This window comes from Podarcis melisellensis (assembly GCF_964234715.1).
Source record: "Podarcis melisellensis genome assembly, chromosome: 8".
Lineage (NCBI taxonomy): Eukaryota > Metazoa > Chordata > Lepidosauria > Squamata > Lacertidae > Podarcis > Podarcis melisellensis.
This window is the reverse complement of record NC_138540.1, coordinates 21,776,607-21,794,862: the sequence shown is the minus strand read 5'-3', so window position 1 is coordinate 21,794,862 and position 18,256 is coordinate 21,776,607. Positions and strand designations below refer to the sequence as shown.

Genomic DNA, 18,256 nt, shown 5'->3' with positions numbered 1-18,256 from the left:
TGCAATATTAGGTTGAAGGCTACTCTGAAAGTTGGCCAGGCTTCATATAGTTATACGTATAATTCTGGCCACATTTGTATGATGTCCTACCTGACCTGAAACTTTTCAAGGCTTTCCCTTCAGATGTTGCCTGCTCCTTGAACTTGGGAACCATCATGCAAAATTTCGTTATGGTATCCACAGAAATGTCCAAATGCATAGTGAGCAACAACTTTCCAAAATAGATTGCAGAAGTATGAAAAGCAGAATTTGGAGATGATCACCTCTTCACTTAAGCATAAAGTCATTTCCAGGATATAGCCATCAGAGGACTACTTCATTAGGCTCTTTACCAGACAGGGATGAGGAACATCTGTGGCCCTCCAGATGTTGCTTGACTCCCAGCACCCATCAACTCCTGCCAGCATGCCCAGCAGTCAGGAATTATGGGAGTCATGCTTCAGTCACATCTGATCGGCGCCTGGTACACCAGAGTTTGTTTTTTGGCAGTCTCAGAAAAATTAACATGATACGCCTCTTTAAGGGACAAATGAAAAAGAAGCCTTTATTGACTTTGCAGCAGGGATAGCTGTCCTCAGCAGAACCCCTGGCAGGTGCTCTCTGAGTTAACACCATACCTTCCAATGTTTCTCCAATGAATATAGGGATGTCCCATTCCATAATGATAATTTTACTATTTATATCTCACACATCTTACAGGGTTGCCCCAGCAACTCTGGGCAGCTTCCAACATACATAAAAACATAATAAAACATTTTTGAAAACCTTCCCTATGAAGAATTGCCTTCGGACAGCTCAGGGGTTGGATAACTCCATATCCTCCAACGAGAATAGGGACATACTAAGGAAAAGTGGGACATTCTGGGATCAAATAAAAAACTGGGACGGCTTCTCTAAATCAGGGACATCCGTGGAAAATAGGGACACTTGGAGGGTCTGGTTAAGAGAGGACCAGCGGGGCCTCTCTTTCTTGCCCTACAAGTGGACTTGGAGCCCTTTTTCTTGGTTTGGGGTTTGCTTTATTTTGATGAGCCTGTGAAGTAACAGATTAACCCATAAGGCAGGGCTCACCAACCTTTTGGGACCAGTGGGCACATTTTGAAGTTTGAGCATGTGCTGGGAGCCCCAGTCACAACAAAGCTGCTGTAGCAGGCGGCAAAACATAAACATTAGAGAGATAGCCATTCCCAATAGCCTTTTGTTTACTATGGGAAGTCAGCTATGTCCTGCTAGTCTTGATTGTGAGGGTCACACACTGTTGATTTTACTTGCAGACACACACACACACACACACACACACACACACACACACAGGCTGTTGCTGATAATAATAGTAGTAATAATAATAATAATAATTTTTTATACTCCCCCCGCCTGACTAGGTTGCCCCAGGCATTCTGTGTGGCTTCCAACATAAAAACTAAATATAAAGGATTAAAAAGCAATCTAGGAACAACAGGAAGTGTTTCTCAGTACCAGGATAAATATACAAGGTGGCCACACTTCACTTACTCTCATTAGCTTTCCCTGGTTTAATTTTTGTACATGTACCACCTTCCTTTCTCCTTTGATTTCTTTGAGCTGTAGCCAACTAACATCTACTTGCAGCAGCAGATCCATTGACATTAATGGACCCAAGTTAGCCATGTCTATTAATGTCAATAGATCTACTATCATTGGATAAAAATGTCACTGTGCCAATACATTTTTATTGTATTGGTTCTTCGGGGGTTTTAAAGCTATGGAACTATAGTCAACACTTCCCCACCCCCCAAAAAAACCCTAGTATCTGGAGGGCCACAAGAACATCTGGAGAGCCACAAACATTCTCACTCCTGGTAACGCAGAATATGTGCTCTTGTTGCAAAGTTGACACTAAAGAAAAGCTTTAACCCACTGGAGCAGCTTCATTTTATTGTGATTTATATACAGTGTGTGTGTGTGTTCTTACCATAATTTGTAGCTTCAAAAGGCCACTGGCTCAATATATTTTGCGCAAGTAGCACAGAACGCCTATTTGTTGTTTTTAAGAAGCCCACGATAGTTATTTCACAAATTATGAGGCTGGAACAAGCCATTACAGAACTGCTGACATGAGCTAGAATCACTTCATGGTTAAGCTGTGTGATGATGAAGAAGCAGAAGAAGAAGAGGAGGAGCAAACATTGAAATAATAATACTTTTGCCTCCCCTGCTAACATAATGCAATATATTCTACTCAGGCGTAGCACGGTTTTGCTTGCATTTAAACATACCTTGGCTGCTGCTGCATTTTCCTTTTTCAAAGTATTCATAAGGCTGTACAGTACTTCTCAGTCTGTATTGGAGAGGGACCAATCAGAAGGAGGTCAGCTGGTGAAATAAAATGGCAGAAATGCTTTAAAAGCTTGAAATGCACCCATCTCAATGAGGCTAGCACCTGTGTGTGGTCTGACAGTTTCAGAATGCTTATAGCTGAGGCCGAAATCCATGTGCTCTTTTAATAGTCAGAATTTCCACTGCCTCCACCCCTTTTTTATTATACATTGTAGATTTTTGTATCCTGCTTATTGAAACGTTGACAGCACCCACTTCCCCATTTCAAGAGCTTGACCCAAGTAATGCCTTTTAACGTGAATACTCAAAGGAGAGTTTAAGCTTGGAAACGAGAGGATACAGGCTAGGAGGAAATGAATTCTCTGCATTTTAACTGTAGTGCGCTGGTGCCCCATAGAGATTAAAGAAGAAGAAAAATATATCTTAAGCCATCGAAGCGCCAACACTCCCAGCAACACTCAGACTTAGTTATTACTTTATTTATAACCCACCTTTTCCTCCAAAGAGCTTAACATACATGGTGCTCCCTCTCCCCATTTTATCCCCACAACAACCCTGTGAGGTAGGGTAGGCTAAGAGGCGGCGATTGGTTCAAGGTCACACAGTGAGCCTCATGGCTGAATGGGGATTTGAACCCTGGTCTACCAAGTCATAGTCCAGCACACTAACCATTGCAGCACATTGGCATCTCCTTAAGGAGAAGAGGGACATGTTCTGCCTCCATGGTCAGAGGCACTATCCTTTGCATACCAGTTGCTGGGATTCTCAACTGGAGACCGTGGCTGTTGTGCTCAAGTCCTGCTTACGGGTTTCCCAAAAGCATTGCGCTGGCCACTTCTTTGAGAACAGGATGCTTTACTGGATGGGCCTGATCCAGTAGGCCTCTTGTGTGTGTGTGTGTGTGTATATATATATATATATATATATATATATATATATATATATATATATATATATATGCAGGTGACCTAGTGAAGGTATAAATCGTTGCCCTCCTTGTGTAACATCCAGCCAGGCATCCCTATAATGAGAGAGAGACCCAGAAAACCAGAGGGAGGCTTACTTTCACACAAAAAAAGTAAATTGGACAACCAGCTCAGAAGGCATCAGGAACGCCTTGTACCCTTTTCTCGTAAACTGTTTTAGGAAACTCAGGGCTGTGTTTGGTGAAGCAAGGGCTAAAATGTATACAAAGCTGTAATAAAAAATGTAATTGATATGAATGCAGTTGCGCTCAAGTTGCATTGGGGTGAGAAGGGATGCCGTGAAGGGAGGGAGATGATTTGACAGCAGGCAGAGCTCTATCCAGCCAGGCGAGCAAAAAGAGGCATTATCAGAGTTCAATGACGCAGCCAAGCAAAAGCACTTGAGCTGAGCCAGTGAGGGGTGTGGCCTGGGGAGAGTCCTGAGGGCCAGATGGAGATGCCTGAGAGGCCACATTCAACCCCTAGACTGAAGGTTTACCCAGCAGTGCCTTAAGGCCTCATGGAGGATACAAAACTATACAGTGGTACCTCGGGTCACAGACACTCCAGGAGACAGATGCTTCGGGTTACAAACTCCGCTATCCAGGAAGTGGTTGCTCCAGGTTAAGAACTTTGCCCCAGGATAAGAACGGAAATCATGCGCCAGCGGTGCAGCGGCAACAGGAGGCCCCATTAGCGAAAGCGCACCTCGGGTTAAGAACCGTTTCAGGTTAAGAGCGGACCTCTGGAACGAATTAAGTTCTTAACCCAAGGTACCACTGTATTCTTCTAATATGATGTGTTCGTGGCATGATTAGTACAGGTGGCTGTGCTCAGAGCGGACCCATCTGAAATCACTGGACCTAAGTTAGTCCTTGTCGCAAATTTGAGTGTGGGACTAACGTTGGACGCATCCTGGAGGCAGCATATCTCTGGGTATCAAGGGTTGGATCCATGTGTTTGAGAAAGACACTCGCCTTTATGGGTACGAAACAGAATGCTGGATTAGCTGGTCCTTGGGCTCCGATCCAGCAAAGTAGCTATTCTGTGGGTCTTGACCTGTCATTGGTTTTGAAACCTAACATTCACCTGAACCCTGCTTTCTTTCTTCCCAGGAAAGTTATTTTCTGAGAATGGAGATGGAGCCGGAAGCCTTCAGCCCTGGGGGGCACGATGCCAGCTCAGACTCCACCTGCTACCAATGCTCCTCATGTCGGGCCGACGAGGAGCGGAGCTGCGCCAACTCCATGCGTGGGCGGGCCAAGACGCGCAGCTTGTCTGCATCTCCGGCCCTCAGCAGCACCAAAGAATTCAGGTATGAAGCCAGGGGCACTGAATTGACTCACGTAAATCTATGCCACCTGCTGGCTGCTAAGCTACATTTGTGCATATGTGCCAGAGGTTGCCCATTGTCAAAACTCCCATATGTGCATATGTGCCAGAGGTTGCCCATTGTCAGAACTCCTGAACATCTGAAGATCTTTGCCCTTTGGACAGGATCTTGTTGCACAGACATCCCTGTTAACAAACACTGAGAGAGGTGGTATTTTATTTTTAATATTTCTACACCGTTTATATTAAAAGACCTCTCAGAGCAGTTTGTATTGTAAAAAAAGAAAGCATATTTAAAACAATTTAAAACAGAGAAACCAAATTGCAGAGCCCTAGGACAGAAAAGTTACAGGGAAATGTCAAGCAATTAAATCGGGTTTTCTTCTCTTATAACACTAGAACTCACAGACATCCAGTGAAGCTGAACGTTGGGAGATACAGAACAGATAAAAGAAAGGGCTTCTTCACACAGCACATAGTTCAGCTATGGATGCCCACTAACTTGGATAGCTTTTTAAAAGAATTGGGCTAATTCATGGAAGTTAGGACTATCAATGATTACCAGCTATGATGGTTATGTTCTGGCTCTATGGTTAGATTGCTTCCAAATACCAGTTGCTGAGAGGGGAGAGTTCTCTTGTGCTTGAATCCTGCTTGTAGGTTTCCTAGAGGCATCTGGTGAGAGCAGGATGCAGGATTAGATGGGCCAATAGCCTGATGCAGGAGGTTCTTATGTTCTTACTAAACAATGAAGGCATCCAATAGTTCGTGCCTCCTGAATAATGGAGAGGAAGGCATTCCAGAAGTAAGGGGCCACCACAAAGAAGGCCCTGCTTACATGCTTCTGCCAGATGTCTCTGTAGGCCATAGCTTAGCAAGGCCTCTGATTACCTTTGTGATCTACTCAGCCGGTATCAGGGAAGCCTGTCCTTTAGGTAATCTGGTCCCAAGTTGTTCAAAGCTTTATACGTTCATAACAAAATATTGGTTGGCTCAATAGGCTAACAGGCAGTCTGTGCAGTTCTTTCAACACTGGTTCTTTCAACACATATGCATGACAGGAGGCTCCAGGTCAGTATCCTAGCTGCTGCAGTTTGCACCAGCGGAAGTTTCCAGACCTTGATGGTAGCTCCATATAGAGCTCATTATGAGAATCTAATTGGAAGGTGCCAATGTATGTATCACAGTGGTCAGGCTATCCCCATCCAGGATAGGCATACTAACCATAGGTGGCAATATGTGCTCCTTGCTGTTTGAGACAATGTGTGTCCCAAGTGACAACGCTGAATCTAGGAGGACGTCCCCACCCACACTACATACCTATTCGGGATATGCAAACTTCCCAACTTCCAAATCTGGGAAATCAGTTACCCACAGAGCCTCCGCCACCCAATTCTTCACTGCAGACAAGCCCCGGTTCAGGTCATGCATAGCCTCTCCTGATTCAGATGTTGTCCAGAAATAGAACTGGATGTCATCAGCATATTTCTGGCACCTCGCCAAAAAAATAAATAAATCTCCTAATGACTGCTCTGAGTGGTTGGTCCTATAGGTGTTAAATGGCATTGGAGAAAAGTTGGTTCCCCCTGCAGCACCCCGCAGTACCCTTTGTCAAAAGACCACAAGGTGGCCTAAAACTTAGAACATAACCAACAGTGTGTGTCAGTGCACAACATAATAGCCTTATATAGCAAAATAAAATTAATAGTAATAAGCAGGGAATGTAATACACTGGTCACGTAATGCATACTTACTAAGCAGCATTGTCAACTTTTACACAGTATCATCCTGTCAATCTGGAGTGCAATAACATCAGTTATTACCTCTCTTTTTTTGGGTGCAACTATAAAGCAGCATATCTAAAGCAGTATATCTAACAACAGCCTTCTGAAAAATAAGTGAGCAGGCAAATCAGTAGCAGGCTATCTAAACTGTATAAAGTCCTTCTAAAGTGTATAGTCCTTCCACCATCTCTCTGCCACTTTCATGGGAGTGCAGTTCTTGCCCCCTAATGGTACCCCAGGAGGGGAGACACCAAAGGGGTAAGTACCCTGTGGCATCTCCCCTTTGATTTTTTTTTTATACAGCTTTATAATTTTGCGATGACCTTTACACACACACACACACACACACACACACACATATACATGACAGAAGCCTACCAACTTGTTCTCAGACAGCCAAGATGGAAAACAGCTTTTCACCAAGACATACAACCAGGAAAAGAAAGTTGTAAAAATCCACTGTGGCTCAGTGGTAGAGCACCTGCTTTGTATGCAGAAAGTCCCAGGTTCAATCTATGGCAGGCATGTCCAAAGTCCATTTCGGGGGCCTAATCCGGCCCGTCGGCTGATTTAATCCGCCCCCCGTGGCAGTATATGTCCTGGGGTAAAATCCTAAAAGGGACGCGGGTGGCGCTGTGGGTTAAAGCCTCAGCGCCTAGGGCTTGCCGATCGAAAGGTCGGCGGTTCGAATCCCTGCGGCGGGGTGCGCTCCCGTTGTTCGGTCCCAGCGCCTGCCAACCTAGCAGTTCAAAAGCACCCTCGGGTGCAAGTAGATAAATAGGGACCGCTTTCTAGCGGGAAGGTAAACGGCGTTTCCGTGTGCAGCTCTGGCTCGCCAGAGCAGCGATGTCACACTGGCCACGTGACCCGGAAGTGTCTTCGGACAGCGCTGGCCCCTGGCCTCTTGAGTGAGATGGGCGCACAACCCCAGAGTCTGGCAAGACTGGCCCGTACGGGCAGGGGTACCTTTACCTAAAATCCTAAAAGGGACGTGGGTGGCGCTGTGGGTTAAACCACAGAGCCTAGGACTTGCCGATCAGAAGATCGGCAGTTCGAATCCCCATGATGGGGTGAGCTCCCATTGCATGGTCCCTGCTCCTGCCAACCTAGCAGTTCGAAAGCACGTCAAAGTGCAAGTAGATAAATAGGTACCGCTCCGGCAGGAAGGTAAACAGTGTTTCCGTGCACTGCTCTAGTTCGCCAGAAGTGGCTTAGTCATGCTGGCCACATGACCCGGAAGCTGTACGCCGGCTCCTTCGGCCAATAAAGCAAGATGAGCGCCGCAGCCCCAGAATCGGTCACGCCTGGACCTAATGGTCAGGGTCCCTTTGTTGTTGTTTAGTCGTTTAGTCGTGTCCGACTCTTCTTGACCCCGTGGACCAGAGCACGCCAAGCACCCTTGTCTTCTACTGCCTCCCGCAGTAGCTTCGAGAACAGTGCCCAACCATCTCGTCCTCTGTCATCCCCTTCTCCTTGTGCCCTCCATCTTTCCCAACATCAGGGTCTGTTCCAGGGAGTCTTCTCTTCTCATGACGTGGCCAAAGCATTGGAGCCTCAGCTTCACGATCTGTCCCTTTACCTTTACTAAAATCCTAAAAAAAAGCTCAGCATTGTAACAAAAGCTCAACAACTTCAACAACTTTGGTCTGCCCTCCCGCAAGTTCACTTCATTAAATCTGGCCCTCTTTGAAAAAAGTTTGGACACCCCTGATCTATCTCTTCTCCGGGAAGCGTTGAGAATTTCGCCTGTCTGAAATCTGGAGAGATACTTCCAGTCAGTCCAGCACTGAGCTAGATGGACCAAAGGCTTGATTCGGTATAAGGCAGTTTCCTATAAAATTAATGGTGATGTTGTTGTTGATGATGATAATGATGATGATAGTGTTGCATGCTACCCCGGTCTCTGAGCAGTGTGAGATTTCAGGGAATCCAGATGCTTACCCAGGGTTCGTGTTTGCTTTGGAAAGAGGCACAGCAGAGGCAGTGGTGCCTTAATGATATATGGTTTATTTAAACACATGTACAACCTGAATCTGCAATGGAGAGGTTCACAGCATTAACTCCCCAGGATGGTCTTGCTTCTCCCAAAGCCACAGCCCTGGATTCCAGCAGAAATCAGACCTGTCTCTCTGCTTCTCCAGCCTGCCACTTTTGCATCCAGATTCAGCTGTGGTTTTTTTGTCTTTCTAATTAACCAGGAAGGGAGGCCCACCCATTCGCCCTCTGGTACAGAGCCACTCCCCTTGTTCCCTTAAGCAGTTACCTTTAGTGGGCCATTAGCAGGATGCGGGTGGCGCTGTGGTCTAAATCACTGAACCTAGGGCTTGCTGATCGGAAGGTCGGCGGTTTGAATCCCCGTGACGGAGTGAGCTCCCGTTGATTGGTCCCAGCTCCTGCCCACCTAGCAGTTAGAAAGCACGTCAAAGTGTAAAGTAGATAAATAGGTACCACTCCATCGGGAAGGTAAACAGCGTTTCCGTGCACTGCTCTGGTTGACCAGAAGTGACTTAATCATGCTGGCCTCATGATCCAGAAGCTGTCTGCAGACAAACGCCGGCTCCCTTGGCCAATAGAGCGAGATGAGCGTCGCAACCCCAAAGTGTCCACGACTGGACCTAATGGTCAGAGGTACCTTTACCTTTACCTTTACCAGGCTGGCCTAGCTATTCCAGCAGTTGTATCTGTGCTGGATCCAGAAGGATTGATTTGTGTTATGAGAATTATAGGTATAAGATATAAAATAAATGTACCAGTCAAACACATACATAAATATATAAACTGCATGTCTGAAACAGTACAGGAAAATAATCCTGAAGTCATTTTGACTCTCTCCTTTGCTGTTTGGATGGAAATGGGAAAAGCCTCCCCATTGTCTCTGTGCTCACAAATCCTGCTTTAAGGGCACATTTGGGTATGAATAGGGTGAGCCTGTGACCTGGACTCAGGAATTAAGTATTTTCATCACAAAAGAATGGCCAGGCTCTCCAAGTAAACTCATCAACAGGTTTCCTGCCAGTCAGGATTCTGCTGTAGACGGCCCCTTCTGTGATGTATGTATGATGTATTAGGGGGTGGTCTTGGGCTCCAGGGTGGGCAATTTCAAAAGTCTTTATAACGGGCTTGCACACCATTGTTCTGGGTTCCTCCTCCCTCCTGCATGTGGTGAGTGAGAACTCTGTTGCAGAAGTTAATAAAGATCAGGCTTGCTAGCTGCTTTGCTTCTCAATATTCTCTGGTTGGCCTCTGTTATTTTCTCTTACCGATAGAAAACCTACATAAGGACTCTACATGGGCTCTTGGGAACCCCATAAGTGAAAATGAGCAGTTTTTTTTCTTATAACAATTAGATTTTAACATTTGCTGGATCCAGGGATTAGAGGGGTGTGGCACACCCACACCCACACACTCATAGCAACAATAATAATGAGCTTAAATATAAAGTCTGTCTCACTGCATTCAAATGAGGCATCAGGAATTCTATATTTCTTAAAATGATAGCTGGAAAGTTTTTAATAACAGGCAGTTTTGTTTCCCCAATAAACAGAACCAACAGTTGTGTGGTCTCTTGAAGTAGCTTTTTGTGGTTTCAGCTGTATGGTGACTAATGATGGTGCAAAGGTAACTCGCCAGAGATTGCTTGTTGCTCCACAGTATGCAAGTGCTGCCCATTTTCTATCTGATTTGCCAGACTTCATGGCTGTGAAAGCTTGTCACGTGGACAACTGGGACTGCTGGTAATCTGTGCAGGGATCATTGCCCTGGTTGTCATCACAAGGAAGGAAGGTGCTGCATGCTTGATCACCAGAGTGCCTGCCTGCCTGCCTGCCTGCCACCTCTGTACAGCTTGAGACCATGGAGTTCCTTTGCAGGTAGAATTCTCTCTCTAGAGTGATAGACGATGGCTGCAATGTGGAGCTTTAGAGCTTAAATGAAGGCAAGTTGAAGCTTGGATCTCTTAGGGTGGAAATCTTAGTTGTTTGTGGGCCATAGCCTTGCAACATATCAACTCTTAACTTTTTAGCACATCCACCTTTGTGCTACCCTCTTTGTTTTCCTCTTGTCTTGGGTTCTCCTTTCTTCTTCCTCTGTCTCCCCACTTATCATACTTTAGAGAAGGAAAAGGGGAGGACGATACTGTTGGTGCAACCCATTTTAGGTGCAATCTGGTCATCAGCTGAATCCCACTTGCTGAAAACCACTAATCTAGGGGAAGAAGGGTTTGTATGCACATGTGTGCATATACTCTCCAGGGTTCTGCAGTGCTGGTTGTAGAAGGTATTTTCCCCCAACCAATGTAACCAGGTTGATGCTCTTTAAGGTAGAAATTGGCATCTGGCTGGCTTGCTCCAAATGTCTTTCTTTACGTGGGGAAAAAGAAACAGAAAAGTAGATAGGAGAAGCTGCAAGTGGGTGAAAGGCAGTACTGAAATTTGTGGTTGCAGCTGAGGTGGCTAGATAAGGGAGTGTCTTGTTTACCTTGAAAGTAAGTCTCACTCACTGTGTGTAACGACACTTCTCCCTAGTAAGAGTGTTTTACAATTGCAGCCTTAGTTGCCTAACTTGAAAATAACTTTATACTTGGAGAGGGTTCAGGAAAGAGATCGTGGCCTGCCTTCACTCTTGGGTTAATTATTTAGTTATTTGCCCCTTAGCTTCTGGTCTCTCTTGTAAAAGTGTAATAGAAAGGTGCTCCTGCTGTCTTGTCGGTGCATGCATTGGGGCGGAAGGGAGTAGCAGGACAGTTTTTTAAATAAACGATCTGATTTGTCCTAATCAAACCAGCTTAGCCACCTTTGCAACACCCAGTACATTAAATCTAAGTGAATCTTGCTAGCTGGCACCTTGCAAAAGAATCTGTTTTTCTTTTTGCCTTGAGGTGACATGACTTGTGTCTTTTCCTTTAGTACCTGAATTGCAGGTTGCCAGACTGAGCCTTCGTCCTGGCATGAGTGAACCCACGTTTGATAGAATTGTAGAGTTGGAAAGGGACACTGAGGGTCTTCTCTCTGCAATGCAGGAATCTTAACCAAAGCATCCAAGACATATGGCCATCCAACTTCTGCTTTAAAACCTCCAAAGAAAGGTAGTCCACCACCTCCTGAGGAAGTCAGCTCCACTGTCAAAATAGCTCTTACTGTCAGAAAGTTCTTCCTGATGTTTAGATAGAATCTCCTTTCTTGTATCTTGAAGACATTGCTTCGAGTCCTACACTCCAGAGTAGGAGAAAACAAGCTTGCTCCATCCTCCATCCTCTTAAGATATTTGAAGATCGCTATCATATCTCCAGCCAGTCTCCTCTTTTCCAGGCTAAACATCCCCAGCTCCTTCAACCATATCTCATAAGGCTTTGTTTTCCAGACCCTTGGTCATCTTGGTCGCCCTCCTGTGCACATGTTCCAGCTTGTCACTGAACACACTACTCCAGGTGTGGTCTGACCAAGGCAGAATAGAGCGGTACAATTATTTCCCTTGATCTGGACACTATACTGCTGCTGCTGCAGCCTGGACATGCATTAGCTTTTTTTTGCTGCTGCATCACACTGTTGACTCATGCTCAGCTTGTGGTCTACTACAACCTCTAGATACTTTTCACATGTACTATTGACAATTCAGGCAGGCGCGTAGGAAGGGGGGACAGTGGGGGTGGGCCGCCCTGGGTGTCATCCATGGGGGGGGACAAAATCCCCTCGGGCGGATCGCCACGCCGCCCCCCTGGGTGCCAGTCTCCCCCAAAGGGCGCCGATCACCACACATTGCCCTCAATGGGCGCCAATCACCACACCAATCGTCCCCTTGGATGCCAACCACACCCAATGGGTGCCGATCACCGCGCCAATTCCCCCAATGGGCGCCGATTGCCGTGCCAATTGTCCCCCTGCGTGGATCGCCCTGACCCCCAGGTGCACGGCACGTGCACCGCTCCGGGTGCCTGAGCAGCTAGTTCCGCCACTGAATCCAGGTGTTCCCCGTCTTATATTTGTGCAGCTGGTTCTTCTAATCTAAGTGCAGAATTTTGTATTTGTCCCTGTTGAAATTCATTTTGTGAGTTCTCCAATCTGTTAAAGTAATCTTGAATCCCCATTGTGTCTTCTGTGGCATTAGCTTGGTGTCATTTGCAAATTTGGTGAGCACCCGCTCTATTACTTCATCCAAATCGTCTATAAAGATATTGAACAACAACAGGCCCAGGACAAAACCCTGCATGTCTTAAACCGCATCTTGGAGCAATTGCTTCTGCACAAGAGTTAGGGTACATATAGATGCACTTCAATTTAGCTGTTGAGGAGAGACGTGAGGGCCTGTTACTTTAGCACTGTTCCCTTTTCTGGATGTGTGTGATGATGTACTTTGTCACTTGGTGGTTTTCAGCATAAAACAGTATAAAATATTCATTTAAACATAGCAATAAAAACAGACTTTAAAGCAGTAAACACTTTGTATTCAGCAATTCCTACCCAGAATAAACCATTGAAATTAATGGGCCAAAGTTATTTATGTATTGTTAAGTTCTCCTTTCTCCAACGGTGGCTTACAGCGACAAATAAAAACATACAATGCACACACACACATATGAGAAAAAACAAGCAACCCTATCAAAAACAGCAGGTAGGTTAGGTAGAGAGTTGGCAATTGGCCCAAAGTATCACCCAGGGAGATTCATGGCCAAGTGGGGTTTTGAACCCAGGTCCTAGTGAGACACTAGCCACTACACCGCTGGCTTAGCCACCCCTGTTAAGCCAATAGCTCCCACTGCCATCCTTCAGGGTGAACAAACTGGGCTGAGGAGAGCTAGAACTTGCTCAGCTCTTACAAAGCTAGTAAAAATAAAAATAAGATCAAATCACAGACTAGGTAACGTTTGTGAGGTTATTTACACAGCTGCCTTAAAGCCCATTGTCCCTGTTCTAAAACTCCCCCCCCCATAGGAAAGCATAGATTCTCAGAGTGCTGCATCCACTAATAATTCTGTGAGATCGGCTAGGCTAAGAGGCAGTGGCCGGGCCAAAGCCACCCAGTGGGCTTCACGGCCAAGTGGGTATTGCAACCCTGTTTCTCCTACATCTTAGTCTCACACTCTAACCACTACACTGGCTCTGAATCTGGAGGTCATTTGGGCTGTGGCAATACATGAATGTCGAGATGAGGATGCAGGCAGAGTCGAATTGAAGTTGCTAAAGTTCATGGGACTGTTTAGTCACTGTTCTAGGTACCCGTGATGATGGGGATTACTGCTTAAGTAATGATGACATGGTTATTGCTATAAATACTCAGAAGCCATAACCATGCCACTGTTACCTAAGGAGTAATCTCTGATGATCTTCCTTGGGTGGTGATTAGAAATAATGATGCTACTGCTTTCATCAGTGATTAAGAAAAAATGTTTTTACATCCTGTAATGGAGGTAACACGATTTTACCTTATGACCAGGTTTTATTTATTGAACAAGATTTATATACCACTTGATCGTAATAAAACCTCAAAGCAGATTACAGAAAGAACAAAGAAACGCAATGATGGGGGGGGGGGGACAGATAAAAACAACTATTTAAAACATTTTAAAAATGGTTAAAATCAATGAGCTAAAAAGAGATTAAAATCATGTCAATATTCTACAGGTTTGGATAGCCTTGCCTAAACAAAAATGTTTTCAGCAGGTGCCTAAGAAGGTGTCTACCTGATGTCAATAGGTAGGGAGTTCCGCAGTGTGGGTGTGTTGCCACTGCTTGTTGGCATGCTCACATTTTCAAAGGGCAGATATTGTTACTGGACAAAGCATTTTGAGAATCTATGCTTTTGTTCAGTGGGAAAAAGATAGTTTTAAAGGATGCAGAACTATTGAGAATCTGTGCTTTGATTTAGAAACAATTACGAAGCATGCGATACTCTGAGAATCTGTATTTTTGTTCAGGGTGGAAAATTGTGTTTTAGAAGAGGAACCATGGGCTTTAAGGCAGTCTTGTAGATGAGCTCACAAAAGTTACTTAGTCTGTGATTTTATTTTACTTTTATTTTTACTATATTTGTTTGTTTGTACCCCGCCCATCTGGCTGGGTTTCCCCAGTCATTCTGGGCAGCTTCCAACAAAAGATTAAAAATACACTAAAACATTAGTCATTAAAAACTTCCCTAAACAGGGCTGCCTTCAGATGTCTTCTAAGCATCAGATAGTTGTTTATTTCTTTGACATCTGATGGGAGGGTGTTCCATAGGGTGGGCACCACTACTGAGAAGGCCCTCTGCCTGGTTCCCTGTAACTTGGCTTCTCACAGTGAGATAATTGTCAGAAGGCCCTCGGTGCTGGATCTCAGTGTCTGGGCACAACGATGGGGGTGGAGACACTCCTTCAGGTATACCGGGCCGAGGCTGTTTAGGGCTTTAAAGGTCAGCACCAACACTTTGAATTGTGCTTGGAAATGTACTGGGAGCCAATGTAGGTCTTTCAAGACCGATATTATGTGGTTTGGGCTTTCTGTCTTTCTAAGAGGTGGTAATCCTACATTACCAATCATTAGCAAGGGAAGACTTGCCTCTTTCATGAGCTCAGCAAGTCCCAGCTCTCCTCAGCCCAGTTTCCTTGCCCTGGAGGATGACAGTGGAAACTGTTGGCCTAGCTGAGGTGGCTAAGCCCATGGAGGTTCAATTCCCCACTTGGCCAAGGAACTCACTGGGTGTGACTTTGGGCCTTCTAAATGTTGTTGGACTTCATCTCCCATCAGCCCCAGCTAGCATGATTAGTGTGGTAGGGAATGATGGGAGTTGGAGTCTCAACTTCTGGAGGAGACCTTGTAGAGAGTGGTCTTAAACTTTCATAGAATCCTAGAGTTGTAAGGGCCTGTGAGGGTCATCTCAGTCCAACCCCCTGCAATGCAGGAATCTCAACTAGATTATACATGACAGATGGCCTTCCAACTTCTGCTTCAAAACCTCAAAGGAAGGAGAGTCCACCACCTCTCTTGGGAGTCTTTCCCATTGTTGAACAGCTCTTGCCATTGGAAAGGTCGTCCGATGTTTAGTCAGAATCTCCTGTCTTGTAACATGAACCCATTGGTTCGGGTCCTAGTCTCAGGAGCAGGAGAAAGCAAGCTTGCGCCATCCTCCATATCATAGCCCTTTAGATATTTGAAGATTGTGTGTGTGTGTGTGTGTGTGTGTGTGTCTGTCTGTGTCCTGCAGTGTCTATATTCATGCATTCATTTCTCACTTTTCTGGAGGCAATGTTCATTTGCCCCACGTGATCAGGAAGGTGTATTTTTATTTCTGAGACTTCCCTGGTCACCTGCCAAAGTGAATTTGCCTCCAGGCTGCCTGGTTGAGAAGCCAAAGAAGACCAGCCCTCTTATTTAGCTTGTTGCATTGTGCCACGTAGGTGTGTTGTGGGCAGGAGAACTAGTAACTTGTGATGGCCGATTTGCGACAGTGCGTTAGTCATGCATTTCTGAAGGCTGAGCTTGTGGTGTATAATAATGTTGTACCTAAGAGAACTTAGGTTGAATAATGTTAAAACTAAGAGCATTTCTTGCAGTGATGCGTCGGACCATTCCAACAGGGCGTTCTTGGTGGTATTTTAATCTTCAGAAACTCAGCACACTGGGTCACATTGCTGAACACATCAAAAAGGACACACCAAAAATGCAGGCTGGCGCAGATACTTCTGGACAGAGCTGGTTCCAGACTTTAGGGGGCCGTTCACATGGTGCTGATGATCCGCCAACCAAGGCAGGTGTAGCATTAGTCCTGTGAAATCTACCCACCCCCAGATCCATGGAACCAGTAAAATATACAGATCTGTGGGCGTAAGCATTACATTTTGTGTTGCTTAAAAGTGGATAACGCCTGCCATTGATGGGAGCGGGGCTTGGCCCCCGTTCGAAAGCGTCGCTGCCGAGAAGCATCCAGGGGCCTGCACTGCAGGGAAAGTGGAGAATGGCGGCACGGCTGAGTCTGGCCGGCATGGGGTCCCCTCCCAAGGCCAGTTCCTGAGCTGGACAACTGCTGGCACCAAGCCTACTCATGGAGGAAGGGGTTGTCAGCGTCCACACCACCTCTCTCAAAAGCACTGTTTGCATCGTAAACGTGGGAGACCGCAACGAGCTCCCCCTGACCCCTCGGCAGTTGCCTTTCACTAATTAGCATCCCAACCAGGGCTGCTTGAGAGAACCAGGGGTGGGAAACCACCCTCCAGAACTGCTAGAGGGAAAACATTCTGGCTTCCGCTGTGTTTTGGAATTTCCTGACTGTGTTGTGCTTTGCTTGGCTTGCAACAGCCGGGAAGTTCCACAGTGCTGTGGCGCCATCTCATGCCGTGTTCAGTTTTACTGCTCAGTGCAGGGATGGGGGTTAGAGGAAGAAAAAAGCTGGGAGATTTTGCTGTCCGTGGCAGGACTCCTGTACCAAACTGCTCTTCCACCTTCAGATCATGCCGCTCTACTGGGGACTGCAGCATAAGTGCAGCACCTTGCTGCCTTGGTATAGGCTTACCACCAATTTAAAAGAGGAAAATGGGTAATGTGACCAGAAACCTAGTACCTCCAGTGTGTTTTAAAAGTTGCTACTGTTTATGACTGTAGCAGAAAATTGTATATATCAAAGAAACCCGTATTGCCACACGACCTCTTTTTTTATCATAGGCATGTAGTAGCTTATTCATTTGGCTTTGCTTCCTAGCCTGTATGCGTGGCACAGTTTCATGGCACTCTAGAAGCTCACTTTTTGAGCTTCTGGTTTTAAAAGTGAAGAAGGAAGTTTCTAGCCCAATTGGGGGCCTTGTAAAAGAGTCCCACCAAAGTTACTAGCCCACAATTATTTTTACCAGCCTGATGGGGAGGGAGGCTGGCAGAGGAGGGGCAGAAAGCTCTTACCATGCTGCTGCAGCCCATTGCATTTTTTGTCCTGCCCCTGCTCCACCAGCCAGCTCATTCACCAGCCAGCAGTTTCTTGTTGCCTGTGGTGACCAGGCAAGCGCTTAGGTAACACATAAGATTTGCTTGAAAGAGTGCAGGCCATGCCAGCAGAAATCTCAGAAGCCGAAAGGGGAGTTGCTGAACAAAGTTTCCAGAGTTTGCGGAGGCTTCAAGCTTTATGATCCCTTATATAGTTAGGTAGAATAGATTATGCAAAATTGGTTCAATTTATTCAGGGTGCAAAACACAGTGCATTTTTTTAAAAAATAATTTTTATTCATTTTTCAAACACATATAAAAACACACAAACAAAACAGAAAAAACAAATACATACAAAATATTTAAATCATAATGTTATTTTCATGCACCTTCTTCCCTTCGACTTCCCCATACCTCCCTTTCGCTGCATCCTAGTTTTACAGTTCTTTAGCAACCCTTTAGTCAATTTGTCTATTAGTTCCCTTTCATTAGATTTCCTTAAACTTATTCGTTACAGCTGTAATTCTCTACTTCTTACCCCTTGACATCTTAACACTCCTCAATTTTACAACAGTTTTTAAGATATGTTTTGAATTTCTTCCAGTCCTCTTCCACTGTCTCTTTCCCCTGGTCTCGGATTCTGCCGGTCATCTCTACTAGTCCCATAAAGTCTGTCACCTTTGTCTGCCATTCTTCCAGAGTAGGTAGTTCTTGCATCTTCCAATACTTTGCCAGAAGAATTCTTGCTGCTGTGGTAGCGTACATGAAAAAAGTCCTGTCCTTCTTTGGCACCAATTGGCCAACCATGCCCAGGAGAAAAGCCTCAGGTTTCTTAGGAAAAGTCCACTTAAGGACCTTCTTAATTTCATTATAGATCATCTCCCAAAGTGCATTTTTTAAGGGGGGAGTGGGATTGTCACAGAACTTGGATTGTCGTGGATTCATAATTTTAAAACACAATCATGTTGTGTTTAAAAAA

The 18,256-nt window shown here is 45.4% G+C and overlaps 1 protein-coding gene across 4 annotated transcripts in view; it reads left to right on the top strand.

Annotated features, from left to right (window-relative positions):
• Nucleotides 1-18,256, top strand: part of NADK (NAD kinase) — a 52,501-nt gene that overhangs the window by 4,068 nt on the left and 30,177 nt on the right. For 3 of the 4 annotated variants that reach the window (XM_081923719.1, XM_081923718.1, XM_081923717.1), the window contains exon 2: nt 4,397-4,596. In XM_081923719.1, coding sequence (XP_081779845.1) covers nt 4,415-4,596 — 182 coding nt within the window. In that variant the 5' untranslated portion in view covers nt 4,397-4,414. Of the gene's footprint in view, nt 1-4,396; nt 4,597-10,117; nt 10,267-18,256 lie in introns of those variants that run through there. The other variant, XM_081923720.1, reaches the window with a different exon arrangement.